The sequence below is a fragment of the Vigna unguiculata genome, chromosome 6, assembly GCF_004118075.2.
Source record: "Vigna unguiculata cultivar IT97K-499-35 chromosome 6, ASM411807v1, whole genome shotgun sequence".
Lineage (NCBI taxonomy): Eukaryota > Viridiplantae > Streptophyta > Magnoliopsida > Fabales > Fabaceae > Vigna > Vigna unguiculata.
Genome location: NC_040284.1, coordinates 20,847,639 through 20,874,605, shown reverse-complemented (window position 1 = coordinate 20,874,605; position 26,967 = coordinate 20,847,639). Strand labels below are relative to the sequence as shown.

General features: G+C 32.2%; 3 protein-coding genes across 3 annotated transcripts; 1 reads left to right on the top strand and 2 right to left on the bottom strand.

Annotated features, from left to right (window-relative positions):
- Nucleotides 1-688: 688 nt before the first annotated feature.
- Nucleotides 689-5,090, top strand: LOC114188166 (asparagine synthetase [glutamine-hydrolyzing] 2). The gene is made up of 13 exons (XM_028076716.1): nucleotides 689-962; nucleotides 1,840-1,978; nucleotides 2,200-2,295; nucleotides 2,482-2,623; nucleotides 2,736-2,926; nucleotides 3,119-3,280; nucleotides 3,380-3,460; nucleotides 3,552-3,773; nucleotides 3,865-3,999; nucleotides 4,081-4,161; nucleotides 4,243-4,329; nucleotides 4,426-4,533; nucleotides 4,620-5,090. Exons 1-13 carry the CDS (start codon nucleotides 883-885, stop codon nucleotides 4,833-4,835), a joined length of 1,740 nt encoding a protein of 579 aa, XP_027932517.1. The 5' UTR covers nucleotides 689-882; the 3' UTR covers nucleotides 4,836-5,090.
- A 1,135-nt stretch (nucleotides 5,091-6,225) lies between these two features.
- Nucleotides 6,226-11,158, bottom strand: LOC114186737 (protein PMR5). The gene is made up of 5 exons (XM_028074725.1): nucleotides 10,666-11,158; nucleotides 10,074-10,245; nucleotides 9,399-9,577; nucleotides 8,879-9,037; nucleotides 6,226-6,670 (listed from the first exon to the last, which is right to left on the bottom strand). Exons 1-5 carry the CDS (start codon nucleotides 10,980-10,982, stop codon nucleotides 6,328-6,330), a joined length of 1,170 nt encoding a protein of 389 aa, XP_027930526.1. The 5' UTR covers nucleotides 10,983-11,158; the 3' UTR covers nucleotides 6,226-6,327.
- A 2,812-nt stretch (nucleotides 11,159-13,970) lies between these two features.
- Nucleotides 13,971-24,018, bottom strand: LOC114188510. The gene is made up of 11 exons (XM_028077083.1): nucleotides 23,881-24,018; nucleotides 20,204-22,909; nucleotides 19,945-20,062; nucleotides 19,748-19,830; nucleotides 19,268-19,509; nucleotides 18,966-19,052; nucleotides 18,762-18,861; nucleotides 15,555-15,762; nucleotides 15,390-15,468; nucleotides 14,393-14,450; nucleotides 13,971-14,309 (listed from the first exon to the last, which is right to left on the bottom strand). Exons 1-11 carry the CDS (start codon nucleotides 23,965-23,967, stop codon nucleotides 14,178-14,180), a joined length of 3,900 nt encoding a protein of 1,299 aa, XP_027932884.1. The 5' UTR covers nucleotides 23,968-24,018; the 3' UTR covers nucleotides 13,971-14,177.
- Between the last annotated feature and the right edge of the window lie 2,949 nt (nucleotides 24,019-26,967).

Below are 26,967 nucleotides of genomic sequence, written 5' to 3'. Positions count from 1 at the left end.
TATATATAAAAGTCACCAGACTTAAAAATTCAGATCTGTAATTTATATTCATTTCATATAATAAAACGTTTATTATTGACAACAAAATTATCTATTGAGTAAAAGTCTTTTATGTCAATTTGAAACTTCCATAATTATTCTTTGATTAACTAATAAATAAAATACTAGTTACATACATAAGAATCTTAACACTTGGCCTAATAACTAGAATAATTTAAACATATATAAGAATAGTATTTTCCACTTTCCAACAATTTAATATCTGAAAAACGGAACCCAAGCTGACGTAACACTTAATTGATTCTCATAAACTCTCGAAGAATTTAACCAAAGAAAAAAATTATTAAATTTGAGGATAAAGTGATAAGCATCTCTCTCTTCAATCTGAGACGAGACAAAACGGGAAGCAGCGAATCGCTAATCACAAAAGAGAAAAGGAATCAAATAATAAAATAAAACAAAATAAAAAAAACTATGTAATACAACAACAATAATTAAAAAAGTGACAAAAATATCCCATAGCAAACCACGTCATACCACGTGGCGATACACAAGAGGAAATTGGCGGTGGTCCCTGTGTGAGTGACCGGGACACCCCGTAGCCGGTTAAATTTCCCACGGCATTGTGAAAGCGACATCAGACGAAACGACACCGTTTGGGCTTCATTTTTTGCATATAAATACGTGTACGTTGTTATGTGGATCACTTAACTCTTTCAACTAAGAACCGTTCTACGTGTTGTCCATTCCCTCTCTCACTGCTTCATCTTCGTCTCTCAAATAATTTCCTTCTTTCTCTTTTTCTCATTGCACTCTCTTTCTTTTCTTCTTTTTCCCTCTCAAGATTTTCTCTCTTCGTCATAGCAATTATATCATAACGCAATGTGTGGCATACTTGCTGTGCTTGGTTGCTCTGATTCATCACAAGCCAAGAGGGTCCGCGTCCTTGAACTTTCTCGCAGGCAATGATTCTCTCTTTGTCTTCTTCTTATTCACACAAAATCAAACAAACATAATTAATCTTTATGTTTCTTTTCAAAGTTTATTGTTTTGTGCATTTTTGTCCCAGCCCAGAAAAGTAATTCTTCCCTAACTGAACTTTTCTGTGCTAATATTTACTTGAAAGTGGAAAACTCAGCGTGATGGTATAACAATATTTTTAGCACCTAATATACTGAAACGTAATCTACTACCTGTAAAAAATGACTATGACACTTAGGAAGAGATAAAAGATGGAAAAGTGAAGTGTCCTTAAATTATCATTATTATACTCTGTACACTGACAGGAGAGCAGAAGAACCATAAAAAAGGTAGTGCTTGTAATTTGTTTCATTGTTTTAACTTTCATGGTGGTATCTTCTAGGGAGAAAAATTGTTGGACACTAATCTTTAGTTAATACCAAGAGAGAAGTGTTTGCAAAAAGTTGTATGATATGATAAAGTAAACCACTATGCTTGTTATTTTCTACTGTCAAGTTCATTCAATAACTAAGACATATGTAACTGTTGAAATCATAGTTATTACTTAATATTATGATGCCAACCTTTTAGATGTCACAAGTATTTAAGGATAAACATGTTTGGACTTTGACAAGCTAAGTGGATTCTAGAATAAACAAGTGTTCTGGTTAGATCACTAACTTATTTGGATAAACAAGTGGAATGTGGGGTCCACCTTGGTGTGAAATTATTGGTAACTTTTGTGGTGGGAAAGTACAACAGAAGAACAAAAGTTGGATAGTAATGGAAAGGAGCTAATTTGTCTGATAGTGGTAAAGGAAATTTCCAAAGTGCAGTTTGAACAAGTAGTTAATAATTTACCATTCGATGATGTCACAGATTGAAGCACCGTGGTCCTGACTGGAGTGGGCTCCACCAATATGGAGATTGCTATTTGGCTCATCAACGGTTAGCCATAGTTGATCCAGCTTCTGGTGATCAACCTCTCTTCAATGAAGACAAAACTATTGCTGTTACGGTAAGCCTCTGTTCAATGATTTGAACTCACACTGTCATGGTATGGAAAATTGGTAATAATAATACACTTTGACTATAAACTCATAATAGATAAGATTTAATACAAAAAACTGGAATGTATAGCATAGTAACATATAGCTTTTGTTACATTTATTTATTAGTCTTACGAATTTAACAGTGATGAATTATGACTCACGTTAAATGTCATCCTCTGAAAACCAGGTGAATGGAGAGATCTACAATCATGAAGAACTCAGGAAACAATTGCCTAATCACACGTTCCGTACAGGAAGTGACTGTGATGTTATTGCTCACCTGGTTAGTCATCTTTTATGTATAATTTTGCAACAATTCTGACCTGATCATGTATGCATAAAAACCAACAGAAACTTTTTTGTTTTATTCATCAATTCTTATTAAGACTCCTTGAAGTTTTCATTTCTGTGGTTTCTCATGATTCGACTTCTTGTTCTTATCACCTGTATGTTGTTGGTGTTGTTTTAGTACGAGGAGCACGGAGAAAACTTTGTGGACATGCTTGATGGTATATTTTCGTTTGTTCTGTTGGATACCCGTGACAACAGTTTTATAGTGGCACGAGATGCAATTGGAGTCACTTCCTTATACATTGGTTGGGGTCTAGATGGTAATGATAACATATGTGCCCTGCTTTTGAATTGAATTTATGTGTTCTATTTGAGCTCAAACAACAGAGTTGAATCGAATAAATAGTGACTAGGTTGCGTACTTCTGTTCAGGCTCTGTCTGGATTTCATCAGAATTGAAGGGGCTAAATGATGATTGTGAGCATTTCGAGTCTTTTCCACCTGGTCACTTGTACTCTAGCAAAGAGAGAGAGTTTCGTAGATGGTACAATCCTCCATGGTTCTCTGAGGCTATTCCTTCAGCCCCTTATGACCCTTTAGCTTTGAGGCATGCCTTTGAGAAGGTAAGATACACAGAAGACTCAAGACATCATTGTAATTTAAAGTTTATCCAAAAGCCACCTACTTTTAGTCTACTTCATCTAGAAGCTTATCAAATATGCTTTTAGGTGATAAGCTTTTATTTAAACATGTAGTTGATTAAGTTGTTTATCCAAACACACCCTTTTCATAGAAACATTGAATGTTATTTGCAGGCTGTGATCAAAAGGTTGATGACTGATGTGCCTTTTGGTGTTTTACTCTCTGGAGGTTTGGACTCTTCATTGGTTGCAGCTGTCACGGCTCGCTACCTAGAAGGCACAAATGCTGCCAAGCAATGGGGAACAAAATTACACTCTTTCTGTGTAGGACTTGAGGTGTGTGTGTAACTATTCTTGCAAGTGTTGCAGATTTCTTCAGTAAAAGAAGGAAACCATGATGTTTGTCTTAATCTTTGATTATATTATACTGAGTAGGGTGCACCAGACCTAAAGGCTGCAAAAGAAGTAGCAGATTACATAGGAACTGTCCATCATGAATTTCACTACACTGTTCAGGTATATCTACATAGTTTACTGCTCAAAACTTTGGGAGCATTTTGATATACAAAATCATAACTAGTGAATGTTTTATATATGGTAAATGCAGGATGGCATAGATGCCATTGAAGATGTGATTTACCACATTGAAACATATGATGTAACGACAATTAGAGCAAGCATTCCCATGTTTCTTATGTCTCGTAAGATTAAGTCACTAGGAGTCAAGTGGGTTATCTCTGGAGAAGGATCTGATGAGATCTTTGGAGGGTATCTATATTTCCACAAGGCACCCAACAAAGAAGAGTTTCACCAAGAAACATGCCGCAAGGTTACAGAGTTATCATACTTATTGCCTGATCAATATAAGTGGCTGGACTAAAAGGGTTAATAGATGATAATTTTTTTTCTCTTTAATGCAGATTAAAGCACTCCACCAATATGATTGCTTGCGAGCCAATAAATCGACCTTTGCCTGGGGTTTAGAAGCCAGAGTACCATTTTTGGACAAAGAGTTTATCAAAGTTGCAATGAACATTGATCCTGAGTACAAAATGGTAAGTGCAGAGAAATTTGCATACACCATCACTTAAAAAATGTTACATTTTATTAAGTGGTTTACTACTTAATCTGTTCAGATAAAAAAAGAAGAAGGAAGAATTGAGAAATGGGTATTGAGGAGGGCATTTGATGATGAAGAGCATCCTTATCTGCCAAAGGTACTCTGATTTGCAGCAAAGTTTCGCAACATTACAAAATTAATTTGTTAAACTAACATGTTGGAGTTTCAACTTATGCAGCACATTTTATATAGGCAGAAAGAACAATTCAGTGATGGAGTTGGATATGGTTGGATTGATGGCCTTAAAGCTCATGCTGAGAAACATGTAAAAAACTTGAATGAAACCTGTTTTCTCTTACTGTCATAATAACATTTCACATTGCTAAATAATTATTGGTTCTTCAAAATTTCTTTCCTAAAGGTGACTGATAGAATGATGCTGAATGCTGCTAACATTTTCCCCTTCAACACTCCAACCACCAAAGAAGCATACTACTATAGAATGATATTTGAGAGGTTCTTCCCTCAGGTAAATTGAATCAACCATACCAAGACATTGAAAAATCCATGCTGATTTAGCAAGGGCTGATCCTAATCCATGATTTGATTTTGCAGAACTCAGCTAGACTCACTGTTCCTGGAGGACCAAGTGTTGCATGTAGCACAGCAAAAGCTGTTGAGTGGGATGCTGCATGGTCCAACAACCTTGACCCATCTGGTAGAGCAGCACTTGGAGTGCATTCATCAGCTTATGGAAACCAAGTGAAAGCTGTAGAACCAGAGAAGATCATACCCAAGATGGAGGTTTCTCCCTTAGGAGTTGTCATCTAGAACAACCATGAGCCATAGCAGAGGACTATTACAAATACTAGTAGTCATCATTAATGAAAATTTTGCCTGTTGTGTATTTTATCCAGGCAATGTTATGTTATAGATAAGGCTCATTATCTAGCGGTGTTAAGTGTTGTTATCCACTTTCTTGTCTTTATTTTCATTCTGTCACCTCACACTATCATCATAATGTACTTGGTTTCCATGAAAATGTTGTATCAGTTAAATTTGAATGCAAGCCCCACTGTTTCGACACCATCTGTCACCAAAATTGAATTGACTTGTCTAGTAATGAAAAGATTGAAATTTTACTGCTTCTTAGCACGGACATGGAGAAAGAGAGAGAGAGAGAGATTAAGTTGGGAAAGTTTGGAGAATAGTTGAGATAAAATGGAGAGAGTAGATTTTGTAATGTTTGTGTATCAAAGGATATTTTTAGAAGAAACAGAAAAGGAGAAAAAAATTGAAAATTTAGCTTAAAATTGTTATCAAATTTTACATATTCTTTTTACTTTCGTTTTCAAGAAAAACTAGTCCAAAAATATGAAATATAATAAATGTTACCATATAGATGAAATTAAACATTATGAATTGTAAATTACATAGATAAAAAATAGCTGAACACAAATCATGAATGAGAAATATCTTTAAGAAATATAGTAGTTTTAGTACGACTTTCTCCGGATTTATCACAATCACAGAGTGAGGAGTTAAAACCAAAGAGACCCACGACTCTATTATTTCAATTCCATAAAAATCAGAACAAAGACCATCTTCTCATATCTATCCTTCTTGTTAAGAGACATTAATAATTATCACATACAAACAAAAGCCAACAAGATGTGCTGGATACTGAATTCCTTGATTTATTGAAATTAATTTCTCTAAAAAAAACTCAAACTTACCTATAGATTAATATTGATTTATAGAAAATTGCACTTACGTTTAAAAAAAATATTTATAGAAAAATTTATTAATGACGAGATTTGAGCTATTATAATGACAAGAGCTTTTATAACGAATTCTTGGAATCAAGATCTTGATAAGTGATAGGTTTACATTTGTTGGGTTTATATATTTTTACATATAAAATTATAATCATTGTGTTTATATATATATATATATATATATATATATATATATATATAAATATAAATCATTTGACACCACTTTTAATTTAAAAACTTAAAGTAATGATGTTACAGATCTTTATTCTCGTATGGTTTTAACTTTGTCTATTCCAATTTCTATATAATATGAGACTTTTGACTCACACTTAGAATATTCCCAACAATATTTGATACACTAAACTTTGAACATAAATAAATAATTCTTTGATTTCATTAGCATATCTTTACACATGACAGAGTTGAATTGCTGCTATTATGTAAGTAACTGACTAACCCTCTAAACAAATGTATTATGAGCTACTGATACTGATAACAAGAGTGAAGTGGAAGAAATGTGTTAATTAGTTAGCAAAGAAGAAAAGTCAGTAGAACAAAGCAGTGTAGAAAAGTTCATTCCAAGTATCTGGCAGTCCAGGAAGACACCAGTGGCTACAATCTGCAGAATAATCAGGTTTGGCTCTCTGTTGAGGGTTCAAATCACCACTGTAAATGGAGGGATGTGCATCTTTTCTGAATGCTGAAAGCATTGTAATGTCAAGAAGATATGCAGGGTTCTTCATTTCTCTGATAACCATGTCTACAACCCTCATCTGTTCAGGGTATACACCAGGATATGCAGTGCCACTGCTCATTATTGGAGCAGTTTCTCCATAGCAGTTCTTTGTGGTTAGTCCTGCTGTCACTCCAGAATTCCATTCATTTGGGCTGCATTGCAATTACACAGTGAACCAATTTGTATAGTCAAATTAGTACAAAAAATAAACACTTGGTTAACCAAATTCATGGTTCATTAAGAAGAGATTACATATATATATATATATATATATATATATATATATATATATATATATATATATATATATATATATATATGACATCAGCATAATCCACACGAGAAATTAACATCACTTTTAATAAAAAAACTTCGAGACATTGGATTTATGAGTTTTTTTTTTTTTTTGTTATATGATGTTTAACTTTATCATTTCTACTATTCACTTGAATTTCGCGGCACAAAAGATTTTACAATATGTTAAATGCATTATCTGTGAAGCACAAATCACTTTTTTTTCTTTTTTTATCACAAATTAATGCCACTTGCATGGATGCATATCATCCATGGTATAATGGGAAGGCTTGTGTTTAGAAACTTTGCGTGTTTAGAAACTTTGCAGACTCTTTTTCGTTCAAGGATTGGTTAAGTATAACTCATTAGTTATGATTTGGTTCTTTTATGTTTTTAGCTACAAAATTAATCATCAAAGTTTTACGATGAACTAGTTTACAACTCTTCATGCATAGTATTTGAATACATGTAAGAAAACTTTATAATGTCAGTGAAAATACTATTGCCTTCATAATTGTTAATTGTAATTAATATAATTATTAATAACTATTAAAATATTATAACAGTAACTCATAAAATTAAGAATTAAAAATGATTATTTTGTGGACTATAAATTAAGTTAAAAGCAATATAAATAAATGCAAATATTTGTTATAAAGTTTAGTATTTGACAAGTTAAATTAACAATAAAAAATAATTATCAAAACTTAAAAAGGATGACTTTTTTTAGAACCTTAAATGCTCAGGGCATTCCGAAATTGATTAAAGCCTCTCCTAGGAAAAAAATACGAGAATGGCCATATTGGTCAATTGTGATTTTATTTTTTTGGGTCTTAAAAGGTTGTGTGATTGTTAAGGCCCAAAAACACAAAAATCAGTATTGGGCTCCCGATCTAGACCAATGGACTAAATCTGGCCGTGGCATGTTAAAATATGATAAAGTCTCTATATTCTCACTTTTTACATCACTTTACTTTTAATGGCACTATGCCACTCTCTGTTTTCTAACTTTAGTTTCAAAATATTTGAAAGAGAATTTATAGACAGAACTTTTGGAATAAATTTTTTGATAAAAATTAATACATTTAAAATTAAAAAATTTGAAATTAAAACTTAAAAAATGACAAGTCCATGTCACATCATCATATGACATTTAAACAAGTGTTGAATGAGAAGCTCAAAGATAAAAACATATGAAAGGGGCCCACACATAAATAGTAGTTTTATTTTATGTACAAAATGTGTAGTAGACATGAATTTGATTTCACCGACACATTTAAAAAAAAAAAAAAACTGAAATTTTCTCATAGATGCATCAACATTATTATGCATGAGGGGAACAACTTTTCTTCAAATTGAACTCGGATTGTTTAAGGCTAATAAAAGTGCCAACTACACTTCATGTGAGCATCAATAATCACAAAAAGGTGACTTTGCACAAAATGCAGAAGTATAATCCAATTTTTAATTTTATCTATTTAAAATACTCAATACATATAATATAGAAACTAAAGTAAAGTTCAACAATACTAATCAAAATATCAATGAACAGAAACAAACAACAAAAGGTTTTCTTATGTGTATCTCTTGTAAAGTGAAGTTTACATTTATTTATATACTATAAACTTTTTTTATATTTAATCTACATGGAATTTTCAAAACATTAATATTTGAGTTTCTCATCACCACTAAGATTACTTATTTGATGTTCACCCATTTAGAGAGGTAAAAATCCATAATCAACAGTACTAAATGCATTATTGAAAACATTGGGGAAATTATTGGCTAGTCACCACCAGCCAAAGGCAAAAGTGTCTGCCAGACTGATAGAGATAGGACAAAGAGATAACACAAGCACGTGAATTTCAGCTCTAAGATAGGTAACTCTAATGGGTCAAACGAGGAGGCTCTTAATCTCTGCCCTTAACTCATCACATAGAGGCAGATTTATACGCGTTGGACAATGCTATTCCAATTGAACAAACACAATCATGAAGCCTAGAAATGCCATACTATGTTACAGTACAATAATGTAAGAGAGAGAAATGCAGGATCAGAGTTCATACTTGGTATGTGAAGGAGAAATTCCCAGGAAGAACACCTTGGTTCTGCTTCTGTCAACATTGCTGTCCACCCAATTAGCCCATGTTCTCATTCCCCTTTCCAAAGCTGCTAAACGATCCATGTCTTGGTAGTATTTGCTTCCTAATTCAATGTAATCCCACCTGCACTTAGTATCCAAAACATAAAATTACTTCAAAGTTCACTTCATGATTTAAGAAGACAAAAAAGTGCAGACTCAATCAATCAGAAATCATTCTCAGAATCACACATACCTAAGGTAATGACAGTAAAAGTTTACAAAATTATTGTATACATAAATTTATGATTAGGTGAGTAGTATATGAATTTCGATTTCCTGATGGACACTAATTTTGATGTTTTCAAATATATTAAAAAAGATTTTTAAAATATCAACTGCATTTTTAATACTCAGCTGAGAATAATACCAACAAATCCAGCAGAGAATCTGAACTGGTAGTACATACATCATTTAGTTGTAAAAGAAAAGAGATATTTGCATACCCTTGAAGAGAACCTTGATGCTCCCACCAATGTCCAGTGTTGAAAGAAAGCACATCAGCATTTCTCCATAGGTCACCATTCCCATCAACCTCCTCCAGCCTCAAAATTCTCTTCCCTTGGACCACATCAATCTCTACCAGATAAGGAGCTCTGTAAAATGAAATGGTAACACCGTAGTCCTGCACATAGCATACCAAAACCCAGTCATGACTAGGTTGGGACCATCTTTTGCAGCTGTAACATGCTGCTTTTATAGAAGTCTACTTTATACAAAACCAAAAAGCTTGAACATAATTTAGTGTTCCAGTTTGCATCAACTAGTCCAAATATAATGGCTTAATAGTACATCTGGGCCCCTCTCTCAGCACCTTTTACAACAGATACTTTGTCTTGTTGAAAATATCAGAACCTACTCCTCTCTGATTTTGAATGAAAACTAATAAAGAGGGACACTGCACAAACTGTTCTGATGCAGGAAAACCACTGTGCTTACTTTCCTTTTCCCTAAACCAAAAATTGGAAAACTTTGTCCAGGAAATAATGGGGGTGATTAACTGACAACATCATGGCCTAAATCTAAAATCTCAATTAATGGAAAACAAAAATAGAGAGAAAATGTCCAGTGGGTAAACAAACATTATGATTGCTCGGAAGAAACAAAGTGTTCTCACTCACCAAGAATCTGAAGGTTGAGAGTGGTTCCCCTCTGACCAATTGTGTCTGTGTCTGAGGAACTGCAGTGTATATCATGCAAATCAATGACTGCCATTGATTGCGCCCCAGTGAGTCACCCACAAACATCACGGTTTTGCCCTTCATTTGCAGCAGAAACTCCTCCCCATTGAACCTACCAAGAACATGCTACAAAACAATTTAGAGGCATACATAGGATAAATGGCTCTTTTTTTACTCGCTTCCAGTTTTAAGTCTTTAAAAATTCCACTCTACTCACAATCAATGTCATTCAAAATTTATCAAGTTTAAAAGAAAACCCAAAATAACTGGAAAACATTTTCTCAGCTATTTGAACAACCTTGCTTTTTTCTTTTTTCTTTTTGTTTTCCCACAGGTATGTTCCTTAAAAGAAAATCCCATTCTAAATATAAAATATTCCACTAAACCCAACCCCAACTGGTGAACAATCTTGTTTACTGAAACTAGAAACGAAACACATCCAAATACACCATTATCTGAAGACCAATGAAGTTGCAAAAAGCTAAAAATGGCATCTTTATGCACAAGTCTTTGTTTTGAACTTGGGGGATACCTTGGGAGGTCACAGTTGAGGGGTCTCCATCTGTATCTGAGGTATTCAGAATCTGGGCGGCCAAACATTTTGCAGTTGAACTGTGGATCTATGATGGGGCAGTTGGGGGATTGGTAGAGAGGGTAGGAGTCATCTTGGATCCATGTTCCAACAAAGAGTGCACAGTTAGTTTGGTTGGCATGGATCATGGGTCTCTGCTGGCGGAGAGTGTTGTGGTGGTGTCTCAAGCTTAGAAGGAGGGCACACGAGCCTGTGTGGTGGTGAAGGGAAAGAAGGAAGATAAGAGAAAACAAGTGTTGGAAACGGAGAAGTGCCATTGGAGAATCTGTGGAGAGAAAGAGAGAGAAAAAAAAAAAAGGTTGAAGACAAAAAGGACAGGGAAAGGGGAGAGGGAAGAAGGATGTTTGGACTGTTTTGAAAAAATGTGAATATATAAAGGATTGAGCTTTTTTGTTGTCTGTGAATAAATCATGGTGCAATTTTTGTTTGGTTGTGTATAGGGGAAGAAGGTAGATCAAATTCTTCAATGTGTAAGCATAAGTAATTTTAAATGGAAGTTCAGTTTATCATCTTAAGGACACTAATCTCATACACATAATCAATTAAGTATAACTATTGAATAAAAATACTGCACTGTGAGATTTTAAAACAAACTTTTAAAATTTGTACTGCGATTTCATCCAGTGGCACTTGTTCATTGAAAAAGTATTGAATTTGGACATCAAGTGTGAAACCAACATTGTGGGTAAGCATGGGAAAAAGAGAAAGAGGTTGTGTTTTGCATCTGTCTACATAGCATGAACACATTTTTTCAGTAGTTTCTGTTTTTACTTTTTTTTTTTTTCAAAAAGGCACAAACTTCTTTATGTTAGGAAAATAAAATATATAGAGTATGTGAAAATAAAATATAATCTTGATATACATTTTCTTTTCAAATAAAGATTTCAAGAAGTTTATTCCGAGCATCTTCCAAACATTTTTCTATGGTGGAATTTTACAAACCCATACTTGCATGTGCATGTGCCTCCCATGGTTATTTCCACTTTTCTACTATCATATACATGATTTTTATTTGATTTTTTTCATCATTTTTGGACACTACATCAGCTTTTACAGCATAAATTTCATATCCTTAATTGCTTTGAAATTTTATTAATAAACAAAAGTAAGCCGGTTTGTATAGTTATAGACTGTTGTGATTGCACTTTACAACTCCACATTTTCCTTCTGCACTCCCCCAAATACAAAACTTCCCTTTTGTCCTTAAAAAAATAGTTTTCGAATGTGTAATTCAAAAAAAGTTTAACATAAGTTTCCTTTTAGATTGTATGATCTGTTTTTTGTTTAAATTGTATAATTTGAAAGTTAGTTTTTGTATGAAAATAAAAGGATTAAATATGTTTTTTTTTCTCAACTTTGTGAAAATTAAAATTAGTCTCTCTTCGAAACTTTGGTCTAATTTAATTTCTTCAGAATTATGTAATTTAGTCCTTTCAAACAAATTTTGTTAAGTTTATTTAACGTTTCAATCGCATTTCATGATAGTATTTGAGTTGTTTACACCGTTTGACACATTTTTGCTTCAATGTTAACTTAAAAATTATCATAAAATGCATTTGAAATGTCAAATAACCTTAACAAAATTCTATTAAAATGACTAAATCCACGTATTTTTAAAATTAAAGACTAAATTGAATCAAAATTTCAAAAAAAGACTAATATCAATTTTTACTGAAAGTTGAGGGACAAAAAATATATTTAATCCAAAATAAAATTATGAGTCGCATAATTCAAAAGTCATTTGACTTCTAAATTGTGCAATACAAAGGCAATGTTAAAGTAAAACTTCTGAATTGTGTAATTAGTAATATCTTTCAAATTGAGCAATGCAAAAATCATTTTTTTATTATTTTTGAATTGTGTAATATCTGAAAGTTCTTTTTTTTTCATGGGAAAGTGATTTTTAGACTATGCAAACAAGGACATTTCTTTTTGGAATCCATCCATAACACAATATATATAAGGATAGTGGTAAGAAACTTGTGACGAAGACATGGGAGAACGACGACGTTGGCAAGGGACGAAGACAACAAAGAGACAATTTAATCTTTTAACCATTGTATATACGAAAAGTGTAGAATTAATTAAGACCCGGGAAAGGTGTTACAATTAACAATGACACGTATATATATATATATATATAATATTTGAATTTAATAAAATAAATTAAAATCAAATGAATCGATCAAGACTTCGTATGCAGATTTATGATGTAATACATAAATATGATTTTCTTTTAATTAAATGTATATAAAAAGAAACTTTTAAATGATATACAATACTTTCTAAAAAATATTAAAGAAAAATATTATTTTGACACTACTTGCCCGGTTCACAACCTTGTATTTTGATTATTAAAAAAGAAAAGTTAACTTTTGTATTTATAAATAATAAAAAATTGAAAAGTAAAACAATAGATATAAAATGTGTAAAAATTTATTGGGTGTCAAAAAATAAAAATACCGAACATTAAAATAGAATGCAGGTATTTGATATTCAAATTCAAATCATATTAAAAGTAGGACTTTAATAGAAATAATTTAAATGATATATTATACACAATAACATTAGATTACAAGTATGACTAATAAATTAAAATAAAAATACATTGACAATCTAAACATTTTCTTTAGATTTTATCTAATCACGAACTATTATATAATTAAGGATGATTAATTTTTTGAATCATTATTTTAAAAGTCCAAAAGAACATGAATTTTCATCAGTTGACATTATGATCAATGGTATATTAATATTGAATTCTTGAAATAATTATTACAAAACCTAAAAAAAACTAATTATATAACATTAATTAAATGAGTTTGAAAAAGAGAGAGAGGAATCATTTACAATGTGCATTAATTCTAATGCATCATGACACTTGAGTTCCAAGCAAAACCATGCATGTTTAAAAAATTGTAGGTGGATGCTTCTCTTCCGAATTAGCATTTGGTAGCATTGTGTTGGTGGGTTACTATAGTATCTCTCAAGTGTAAGAATCCTAACTTGTATATTTCACCCCATCAGAGTATAGTATAGATACATGGCCCAAAGGGGTTGTTTTACCCCTTTGTAGGAAAGAACCTTTTGCCCCTGTCATCAAAAGAATCCAATTCTCATAGAAGCACATGTTCCTTGCTTTTCATACCACATTGCATTTTCACAATAGCAAAATAGTAAAACAGCTAATCCAATGTGCAACTATATTCAATGTGCATACACTAACCTCACTCAAATTTACCGTTTTTCTATTTTCACAAACTCAGATGACAGCAAAAGTACAGTGATGTAAGGTTGTAACACCATGAATGCTGAGAAAAAGTGCAGTTGTACAAGAAAAATTACATCTTGTAACAGTAGAGTTTTGTACAAGGCTATTTCTACTCTGTACAAAAATCTACTACTTGTGACATTATGTGGACAGATATGGAGAATTTATCATGCTAAATCCCTTAGTATGATTTTCTCATTTTCTTTCGAGTGTAGACAAACTTATACAGACCATCATTCTTGTCAGCTAGTTCATCCAACGAGCACACACTACTGGTTGTTCCTTTCAGACACTGTTGATCCGGTTCCTCCACCTACGAACCAATGACATTAACAGTCCTAACAGAAACAGAAAACAACCTTAAAAAACACGAAGTAACAAAGGGGACGAAAATACCATTCTAAATGGGTCAATAGCTGGTATAACATGGTGATCATTATTGCCAGCACAAGCACTAAAAGAATATCATATATGTTAGTATAACAATGATTATATTACATCCCAAATAGATTACACAATTAATACAGGATATATTATAAAACATACAAAGCAATCTTATAAAGGAACAATTTTGAGAGCATCTTAAGTTCCTAATTTAAGTAATATTATAAAAATATACTAGCGGGTGAAAGTATAGGGGTTAGACACTTCGTGTCAATTAGTGTTGTCCTATAACCATCATGGTAGTTGAATCGTGAATCGTATCGTGTATCGGAGAGCTTAAATTTTGAATCGTGAATCGTACGATTCATAAACATTTTATAAACATTAAAAGAATGCAGTTTATACTTAAATATATAAGATAGATAAATATGTAAAGAGAAAATTAATAACAAAACAATCTCATAATCAAAAATAAAGTAGTTGTATCTATGTGTATCTACCATAGAGTTTCACAATTTCAGCAACATGGCCTTCAAAAAACAATGTGGTTGCTGCATAAGATTCTTTCAACTATAGTTATATGCTACTAAACAAATTATGCATTATAGCCATCCAAAAAATAAGTGTTTTCGAGCACACTAACCTTAATAAATAACATTAATAAGTTTCAATGTGCGGAAAATAAAGGGGGAAAAAATTAGGGTTTCAATTTGGGGGTATATCTGTAGAGGGAAAAACTAGGTTTTCAAATTGGGGTAAATTCGTATCGTGAATCGAATCATGATTCACACGATTCGGACTCGTATCGTACGATACAAGTACGATACGGGAGTAAAAACGATACAACTCACGATTCGTATCGCCAGGGACCTGAATCGTATCGTACGATTCGTATCGTGAATCGTACGATACTTACTACAATGATAACCATATATACCATACACACATAGCAATCATTTAATGTTGTTCTCTCATGATTAGGATCAACGGAGAGAGGTGTGTGACTTACTCTTCGTCAATAGCTTCTACTTGCTGCACTTCACATATGGGATCAGACTTACTGTTGTTAACACAGCAACGTTCAGACTCTGCAAAAGGAAACACCAATGCTGTGTAATTCAAACTGGTTTACTTCTCTACTTTATGAAAACAAGAAATATAGAAGATTAGATACCTATTAACGGAACTGAATCTGAAGATGCAATATTCATCAACAACTTTTGACACATAATGGTACCCTCAAAATCTAGAAAAGTATAGTCCAGAAACTGAGATCTCTCGTAATTAGTCATCTTTGCAAAGCCAAAAGAGCCGGTCCATGTCTCTAGCACACTAGGAACAGCCGGCAAAACCAGCCTCTCCACATCCAATTTCATGAGCTTCTGAAGAAAGTAAAGTGCGAGTTTAAGAAACTGTAAGAGGACTATATCTCAAGAATAAAAAAAATCATGATATTATAATTATCGCCAGTATTTTTTATGTAGTCTCACCGCACACAAACTCTTCTTTAGAAATGAATAAACACCATTTCAAAAACTCTGATCAATCACTATAAACAGATCATAAGCATTGTATCCAGGGGTGTGCAAACTAAACCGTTTTGAAACTGAATTGAACCAAACATGATATGAAAAAATTAACTAGACCGTATTTTAAAAGCAGCAAATTGGACAGAACAATGTTATTTTTTTTAAACAGGTTTGGTACTCTTATCATCTAACCTTCTTCATATACAACAGAATACCGTTCTCCCAAATTCTATTTCTTCACTTTTCAGTGGCAAATTTGAAACGCAAGGCTCAGTGATTCCTAATCTGACACTGTTTTTACTATTTTTTGTGCTAGAACCCATGCTATGTTGTGTGTAGATATGCAAAGATTAGGAAACCTTTCTGTAACCGTTAACTTTGAACTAATTGACTATTATTTTATCCTCTCTTTGATGATGTCTAAGTGCAACACTTGTCATAAGCAAAAAATATCTTGTCATAGGTCTTCTCTCATTAACCATATACTTGGCATTGAAGATGGTGCAAACAAGTAGAAAACATGTGGAAGACAATTTTTCTACTATGCAAAAGGTAGAAAACATGTTGTTGGAGATCCTAGATCCACAAGAGTAATTGCCAAATCATAATTTATAAGTGCAAACCTCACCTTAATAAAAAAGTTTTGTAAGGTTAAGTTAGATTTAAAAGTTTATTTGCAGAATCTTTCCTAACAATATTTAGTACAGTCACTTTTGGACCACTTAGAGATATCTAGTCCTGCACTCAGGTTCAATCCTTAGCAAAGGGATGTGCTAAAAGTTTCATATCGATTAGAGATATTTGTCAAATTATAGTATACAAGTAGGTGTAAAATTCATCATATAAATAGTTTTATAAGGTCAAATTTGGTTTAATGTCCACCTTCAAAGTCCATTCCAATAAGGGTTGTTGGAGTTATTGTGTCAGTCTACAACATGTGCTCAAGATTTTACATCGATTAGCGATATGCCAAACTATAGAGACCAAGTGTGATGCAAATCTCTTATTGTAAGTTGATTTTGTAAAATTAAGTTAGATTTAAAGCACTTTCTAAGAATTACTAATACTTTTATTGTGTCCTCATATTTATTCTTGCTTATTTGCTTTTTTCAAAAATGGGTGGAGTTTAATGTTGCTCTCTTTTCAATGGTAAATGAATATCTACTATTCTCATATTGTTAGTTGTTAGTATTATGTTAGTGGGAGGAGTTAAAACCACAAGTTTTCTCGTCGTCCTTTCCAAACCTACCAAGTCAACCTTATAACTCCTAAGTGTCCTAAGGATAAGAGACATAGGGCTAAAGAGAGAGCCAAATTTTCGTCTATAATCCTGCATAATCTCGAATGTTATCGGTTCCGATACGTTGATCAAATTAAATGCTTGTTTGGGTAATAACAATCAGATTCCCCAATATCATGCTAAGAATAGTGGAAGTTGAACTCACAACCTCTCCCACTCTCCTTTCCAACTTTACCATCAAACCAACCTTACAAGATAGAAAGATTGTGGTGGTTTAGAAGAAAAAAAAATTCTCCTCTCTCATTTATAATCATGAATCTGGTTGGGTTCTCAAGAGATTAAGTGTCTGGAAGACCAAAATTCTCTCCTCTCTCTTTTATAATCATTCTTCTCTCTTTTATAATCATGAATTCAGGGATATGTACCAGCGGCAGTGAAGATGAAAAAACCACAACAAACATCTGAGGCGGACAAGGTTAAGCATTGAATGCGGGAGTAGACCAGCACACTCTAGAACAATACTTCAACAAATTTAGGAGGAAATTTAGGAGGGTATATATAGGAACTCTGCCACCTTAAAAAATTACAATAATTACTAATAACTTTTCCTATGCTACTACGATGTCGAATTGTGGTAATTATAATAATTAATAATTTGTTCTTCTAAATCAAGAAGTTGATAATATTTTCTAGTAACTCAATGCATTATTTATTTTTATTCATTATACCATCTGCAATATTGTTTCATTATTACATTAAATTTGAAGATATTAGTATATGATATTTCTTTTATCTTACAGTTTATATTGATTAACATAATGAAGGTAGGTATGTACTTAATGTTATGGCATTTTTACTTTAATTTAAATTAGAATTAAATGAGAATATATTTCAATATGCATATTACAATACATAATATAAAAACTATAACAATTTAAAAATCATAATAAGAAAAACGACTTGCATGTATGTATAATTTGTTAGTGTATATTTATTTATTATCAATTAGTTTTTCGGCTTCTAGCTAGTTTTCAGGTTTCAATTATATTTGCGGTTAGTGTTGTGAAACATAGCTTAAATGTGTTGCATATTATTAAAGTGGACAATATAAATGAAAAACGATACTTCATGTTCTCCATTTTTTAGAAGGGACGATAGAAAACCAATGTGAAACAAATTTATTAATCCATTTCCATTTCAGGCATAAAGTTTGATAAAATTTTACATTAAATGAAATGTAGCTTTGGTATGAGCTAAATTCATCTACTGGAAATACATTTGACAGTGAAATAAGATAGTGCAAAAACAATAACTAGTCACCACATTACAGTATATTTTTAATGGTTTTCCAACATACACCAAAACTTAAAAAGCGATGATTTACTTTAAAAAGAAAATTAGTGCTATTCACTGCTCGATATAGCTACAAAAACTAACCTTTACGTGGATTGGTTTCAAGTGAATGGCTATAACACTTAATAATTTGAACAACTTCAGAAGATGATACTGTGCAGTTATACTATACCACTTATACCACTTATTCCCGACAAAAAGAGCTTCCATTTAAGGTAAAAGACGATAAAAAAAAGGACATGTGTGTTTTGTGGATTACCTTTTCAAGCTCATTTACTAAAATGCGACACATTCCATGTCGACGATATTGTAATCTGGTGCCAACAAGAGGTATTTCAGCTACCTTCTTCCCATGGACCCTAAAAAATTGACATAACAAATGAAATATGAAAAGCCTAAAAAAACAACTCAAATAGGACATGCACTTATGCAATCAAACAAAAATAGTAAGAACTATACTTACCTAATAGTTGCCACACTAACCAGTTCTTCATTTCTCTCAAGTAGCACAGTGTAGAAACCCTGGAAATTTATTCGGTTAAGCTCTGACCTGTTAAGTTCCAAATTATAGATGTCAGGTATAGACCAAGAGATGAAACAATAATGTAGTACATTTCTTTAGAGGCAGACAACATTATCATTGACAAAGTAAATAAAGTAGATGCAAACACATCCATTAGTAAATGTCATCGATGTATATAACACAAATGCAACAAGCAAGATAGAAAAATAACGATCATGTCTTGAAGGATAACAATTTCTGACCTTCTGCTGAACAGAGCATCTTCCACGAGATCTCTGGAAGTCAAGGATTCTTTTAGGGGCTCAAAACATTCACGCATCAACAAAAGAGCAAGATTGAGTTTGCAGTAACTTTCTGCCACTAAGTCACTTTCAATATTACCAAGATCACAACTGTCAGGGTTGATAAACTTCATCAAAGTCCAAGTTAGATTGTTAGCCACTGGAATTGGCTCTCCTAATAATTTATGAAGGCCCTCATATATCTGCAAAAAAATAGATACCATATTGTTTAGTAGAGCCAAACTAGTGCCCTAAAAAGACTCTCAATGAAAACACACAAACTAACGGTCATGAAGGTTCCCATTTTTGATCAAATTGCAACAAACAAAAAGCTTGATGGTAAACCACAAATAGTAATAAGCAATTTTTGAAGCACATTATAGCTAATTTTTTCTAAAATGGGGGAGAAATAAAGAACGAGTTGGAGTGGATTTAATCTACCTTTTCACAATCTTTTCCACAGAACCAGTTTCCATTATATCTTGATGTATTTGCAGCTCCATTTTTCAGGCACCTAACATGATCTACACATGTTTGACAAAAGCTAAGACCACATTTACGTACGCAGACAAATACACTTCAAAGATATTCAAGCATGGTAATAAAATGAAACTAAAAATAGGGTGTAGCTGGCATACATTTATGTTCACATTGTATGCAAGAAAGGAAGTGTTCAACCTCATCTCCATCAATTTTCCTTTGGCCACAAATCCCGCAACGACATGATGGACAAAACCAGTCACCTTCAGGGACATCCTATACAGAAAAATATAATACAAGCCAAAGTAAAAAACTAGATCTAATGTCAAAGCACCAAATTGATGTCCTGTGCTGTGATAAGTAAAAACAGGATAGCACTAAATATAGCATGATTCAGAAGGAAAATAGTTAATGTACCTCCAAACCAAGACACGTCTTATGGAATGAGGATGGACATTTATCACATAAAATAAGTTCACCACCATAGCGACAAACTGAACAAATGTAGTCATTATCAGCCAGAGACAGATCAGTTAATGCTTTTCCACTAGCCACACTTGTCTTTTGACCTTGCATCATTTGTATCTGGCAGTCCAAGAGTGACTTTCCATCATCCAAAAAGATATTAGCAGAGGGTCTGCATGTACTACTGCCAGTAGCATGTTTTTCAAATCCAGCAAAACTGTATATTGTAAGGCAACAGTTACACTTGATTCCATCATGAGTTATTTTCCCCTCAGCAAAAGTTCGGACTGCACGGTTCCTGCCTTTTGCCTTATAATAAACCTTAGACCTTGGTAAGATGATGTTGCTGTCTATCAAATAAGACGGAATATTTAGAGGCTTATGATGTAAATGAGTAGAGACAGACACCTTTTGCACCCTCTTATTTGATCTTAGCACCTGTCGAGGTCCATTGCTTTGGCCCTTGGGTGTGTTGGCCTTCAAATCCCTCTTGTTTTTCTTCTTTTGATTTGTAGTTGGTTTAATACTAGAAGCACCTTCATCCATCTCCTCCTGCCATATAAGGTTCCAATTAGGAATAGTTTCGTTAATGCAAAATTTGCATGCTGCATGGAGTGTTGGGAATTTCCGATTTTGTGGAGACATGTATATTATTCCCCTTTTCTTATTAAATGGAGGTGGATGGTCAAAAACCCATCCCTCTGCTAACAGATGCTTCTTTGCCTTTAGTATCCACTTTTTTTTATCAGCTCGGCTCTTGTTGTGTATATACATGCGATAATACTGCACCACAGCCCGAGGACAATACTCAGGTACTTCTTCAACTTCATCTTCAACTGGAGAAGATGGCTCAGCAGGAGGAAAGATATCTAGATTCTGAATATTTTTAGCTGGAGAAAAGATATCTAGATTCTGAATATTGTCAACTGTAGGAATGATATCTAGATTCTGAATATTTCCAGCAGGAGGAAAGATATCTAGATTCTGAATATTTTCAGCAGGAGGAAAGATATCTAGATTCTGAATATTTTCAGCTGGAGGAATGATATCTAGATTCTGGATATTTTTAGCAGGAGGAAAGATATCTAGATTCAGAATATTTTCAGCAGGAGGAAAGATATCTAGATTCTGAATATTTTCAGCTGGAGGAATGATATCCAGATTCTGAATATTTTCAGCTAGAGGAATATCTGGATTCTGAATATTTTCAGCTAGAGGAATATCTGGATTCTGAATATTTTCAGCTAGAGGAATATCTGGATTCTGAATATGTTCAGCTAGAGGAATATCTGGATTCTGAATATTTTCAGCCAGAGGAATATCTGGATTCTGAATATGTTCAGCTGGATTAGAAGGCACATCAGAAAGATGACAATCAACTGTAGGATGCATTATAGTGTGATCATTTTGGAGATGCGTTATAGATCGAATATTTTCAGCTGGGATAGAAGGCACATCTGAAAGATGACAACCAACTGTAGGATGCATTATAGTGTGATCATTTTGGAGATGCAAGGAGTTCATGTTGGGGTCGTGTTTTATAGCTTTACAAACTTCAATGAGTGAAAGGTAACACCTTTGGCCCTGCGTATAAGGGGCAATATACTTGTAACGTTTGACATTTAATCTATTTGACCACTCAATTTTCCATCCAAGACATACAAGATGCTTTTGTAATTTGTCCATCCAAAATGCCCTGACATCACGTTTGGAAGCAAGTAGATATTCCCTAACAGCATCAGGGCATAATTCAACCCCAGACAACTTCACAGGATTCCAAAAAGAGGACACTAAATGACTTGAGGATCTATCTTCTCTACTTTCATTAAAAGGACTATCACCACAGGGTCTAATTTCATTTTGAACGTCAGACAAGGTCCCTTTAATAGGAGGGACAGTTCCTTTCTGCACAACAATTTGGTTATTTTGCCCGATCATGCTTAAGTCAACATTAGGCACGGCTTCAGCAGATGCATGCTCTGGTGTTTCACTTAAAAGACTCCCAGGAAGGTCTAGGACAGAGATAATTTCCTTTAACGTTAGAGAAAAGTAGTGATTAACTACCTCCTTTATCAACTTGGTCCACAAGTACTTCAAATTACATGTCCACTCTCTAATCGTCTCAAATTCCTTTTTAATGCGTACATCATACCAAATCTGCTTGGCCGAAACTGTGACAAACAAGTTCCTCTTCTGCTCCTCCACCAGATCAAGAAACACCCAGTTCCCTCGTCGTGTCCACTCCTCAGTAATTTCATCCCAGTCCTGAGTAACCCGCAACTGATGAATTTCAACCGGCATTTCATCACCCAAATCAGGGAAAAGCACATTCCTCTTGTCCATTCCATCACAGTGGTCAAATATAACTCCTTCCCACCAAGCTTCCTTATAGTTCACATCAACACATAAACCAAATACAAGGTCCCCCCTATCAAACTCAACCAAAGGAGGCAGTGGCCTAATGAACCCGCGTGCATAGCAGTCTGCACATTCAATATCACCATCCAAAGCTTTTGAAACATTCACCACCTCCTCAAGATTATACGCCCCGTTGTTATCCAAAATATTGTTATATCTGACACGCCGTTGCAAATCCTCACACATGATAACTGTTCCAGGGTGCCACGATCCTTGAAACCCATTGTCCATACTCCTCACCTGCAAAATTTCTAAACTCAATTTTAAAAAAATAGAAAATGAAAATCGCAGATGAAAATAGTCTCACACTCGAGTTTAGTAAACCAAAATATCAACATTTAAAAAAAAATGGCACTGTTATTCAATACTTATTATTACACTAAATCTTGATCAAAGTTCCCATTCTTGAGGGTATATATTCAATTGTTCTGCTGGATACCCCTGACAACAGTTTTATAGTGTAACGGGATGCATTTAGAGGGTCACTTCCTTATGCATTGGTTGCTGTGGTGTTTGTTGGTGTCTGCCGAGGAAGCTAGAGAAGATTGAACTGAAAACAGAGCAAAACTATTGCAAATCATCATCCTATTTACTTCATAATAATGCCTACTTTCATCATTAATGGTCCTATCATACCTCTCTTCTAAACCGTTCTACTTCCTCACTCTCACTCTCACTCACTCACTCACTCACCATAAATCCACATCACCCTCCTTCCTTTCTCTCACAATCACCTCAAACCATTACCTTTCAACACATCCTCTTCAGGGTCATTCGCATTCCCAAGGCTTCCAGACACCGTGGGAGTTCCACTTCTTCCGGGACGACCCAGGCATCCTTCAACCGGGTCTCCGAAACTCTAAATTGCTGCGCGTTTACAACATTGAAAACTCAAAATTTGATTGGAGAAGAGAACCTAAATCACCATAGTAATGTTTGTAAGTTTTGTCCAAAAAAATTGAAACTTCGCAAGCAGCGTGTGAAGAAGAGAGTTGAATAACAAAAACGACAATTCCGAGTGTACAAAACGTCTAAACAATCAAGTATCCGATCATGAAAAGAGACCAAAAGGCAAGAATGATCAAAACCAAACATAGAAAGAGATGCAAACAGAGAAAGCCAATAACACCAAACACGAGGATGCAACAATTCGTAATTGTACTTTTTATCTCAAGGAAACCTCAGAAATCCCAATAGCGAAAACGAATTACCTCCACTTTTGCATCCACTTCAAGCTTTCTTGAAGTCTGTCGTTTGCGCTTTCTGCTCCCAACATTATCAAGACCTTTCGTTGCCATTGGAGCAAGAGTTCAACCACAAAACTTTCTATTTTTTGTGAGAGCGCAAAGTTTTGCCTCTCTCACAATCTGCCACTATACACAGAGTGAAATATAACAAGAAGAATATGAAAGAGGTTTTTGAAAAAACAATGAGAGCGGCACAAAACACAACATTTAAACCTACGAGATTTTACAAAATTCTGCAACCTTTGCGGAAAACCCACAGACAACGTTCAGACTTGGGGTCCAAGTAATCCACACTGAAACACCACACTTTTAATGTTCGGTATTTTATTATTCATCCTTTTTTTTTAACAAAATTAACATAAACTGCGAAAAAGATTTTTTTTTCTTTGCATATGTATGAAATTATAAGCTCTTATGATTGATGAATACAACCTAAAATCAAAGACCCTCAACTGATTAATGTTTTATTTATTTTTAATCTATATTATTACATAATAAATTACACACTATTCATTAATATGAAATCAGCTCCTTAATACATTATAAGTAATTGATGTTAAAAATTTATAAAATAAAATCTATATAAGACACTAATTAACAATTAATATATATACTAGATAACTTTAATTTATAAAAAAAAATATTAATTTATTTTTAAAAGAAGTCTCTTTTAATCGGGATTATTTTCAATTTAAAGTTTATTAATTTTTTTTATTATCTTTTAATTAGATTATTTTATCTTTAGTAAATAAAAACGATTTAGTCTACTTTTAATGCCTTAGTAACCACCTAAATGAATCTAAAGACGAGTTGAAGATTTTCAACTGCTTTTGTAAATATTTCTTATAATTTATTAATTTTGTTTATTCTGTGTGTATATTAAAATAAACATAATTATGCAAATATTCGTAATATATTATATTATTAAACCATCATTAATAATTAAAAATTGGTTAATAACTTTTAAACTTTAAATTGTATTATTTATTATATATTTTTATTTTATATTTTCTTAATTTTGTAACCATATTTCATTATGCTAAATAAAAAAAAAGAATTAGACTAACTGTTACCATTTTATTTAAATTTAATTATTTACTATTAATTTTCATTGTTATTATTGGTTTACAAATTAAATAATAATCATGTCATAGTAGAAAATATAGTATCAACTTAGTGGAAGCATAGGTCCGCTCAAACATATAAAAAATGTTTTAGTTTTGAAAGGAAAATGATTTCCAAATAAAAGAAGACGAAAATGATTTTTTTCTGTTTTATGTTAAATTATTCATAAAGGCAGGGTATGTTCAAATTCTCCCTAGTGAGTGAAGAAAGAGAGAAATTTTATAATTTTGCTGTCTTTTTTTTTCTTTTATAACTGACACTTAAATTTCATTTATAACTGATCAAAAGAAGAAATGTGTAAATGAGCCATAATTGATTATGCATGAATGGATGATTAATGTGGGAGGAAGGATTAATATATAACATAAATAAGATTAAATATGTTTATAGTTTTATTTCTTATTATTAGAGGTAAAAATAATAATTTTTGCTTCTCTTATACTTTAATATATTTCGATCTCAAAATTTAAAAAATAAATGAATTAAAGTAACTTTTTTTTTAAAAAAGTATTTTAAATTAACAAAAGAATTGGAACATTAATAAATTTTTTTAAAATTAACAGTATTTTAAATTAGTAATCACTCACACATAATCTTAATGAAAAGATCAATCGGTGATTTAACCGTACTACTATTAACATATAAGTTGAGAGAGAAAGAGAAGGAAAAAGAGAGAAATCATCGTTAGAATTTATGAAGTGAGTTGGAAACGAAAAAAAGTTTGAAAGAAGAAAAATAAATTATTGATTTAGTTTTTTAGTTAGTTAGATTAGTTATTTTTGTCCCTTATTTATTTATTTTATTTTATTTAGTTTTTTATTTATTTTTTAAATGTTCAGTTTAATTCTTTAGTTATTTTAAAAATTTTAATTTTTTTTAAAGTTTAACTTAATTCTCTATTTAAAATTTTTATTTAATTTAGTGTCATATCTCTTAAAACAATATAATTTTATCTTTTCTTATGTAAAAGACTAAATTAATAATTAAGTTTAATGATAACTTATATATATACATATTAATTTTTTTTTAGAATATATATATCAAATTCATTTCACCTTATTATAAAAAAAATCGAATATTTAGGTAGAATAATTTAATATATAAACTATAAAAAATATTTAAATATATATATATATATATATATATATATATAATTAATTTGTAATTAAATTTAATTATTAATGTAATCTTAAATTGGAGATGAAGAAATTATATTGTTTTAAAAGTTACAAAGACTAAATTGAATTAAAAATAAAAAAAAGAAATTGATTTTTTTTGAAAATTGAAACACCACACCCTTAATAACAAATTACATACATAATATAAATAATGTTCAGTATTTTGTTATTATTTTTTTGTATAAAATTAACATAATTCTTTTTTGTATATTTTAAGTTGTAAGATCTTATAATTGATGAATACAACATAAAATCAAAGACCATATGCTGATTAATGTTTTATTTATTTTTAATCTATATTATTACATGATAAATTGTATATTATTCATTAATATGAGATCAATTCCTTATTAGGAAAGATAATGGGACGAGACGGAGACATATTTTCCTATTCTATATCTATCTCTATATAAAAAATTCTTTAACATTTTCATATCTAAATCCAACGGTTATTAAATTTTTGTCTCATCCTTCCCCACCGGATAACATGTATATTTTTCTACTCATACCCGTACCCATTTTCTTACTATTTCAATATTAATTAATTAATTCTTTTTTATAAAATAATAAAAAATTATGGTGAAAGAAACATAATATTATCAAATATTTAGAAAGAAATTATAATTATATACATTTGAAATTATAATACCAATCATGATAACCAAAACATTTATTAGATATGCAAACATTAATGAAATCTAGCTGATAAAATTTAAAAATATATATTTTAAAATATTTAAGGAAAATA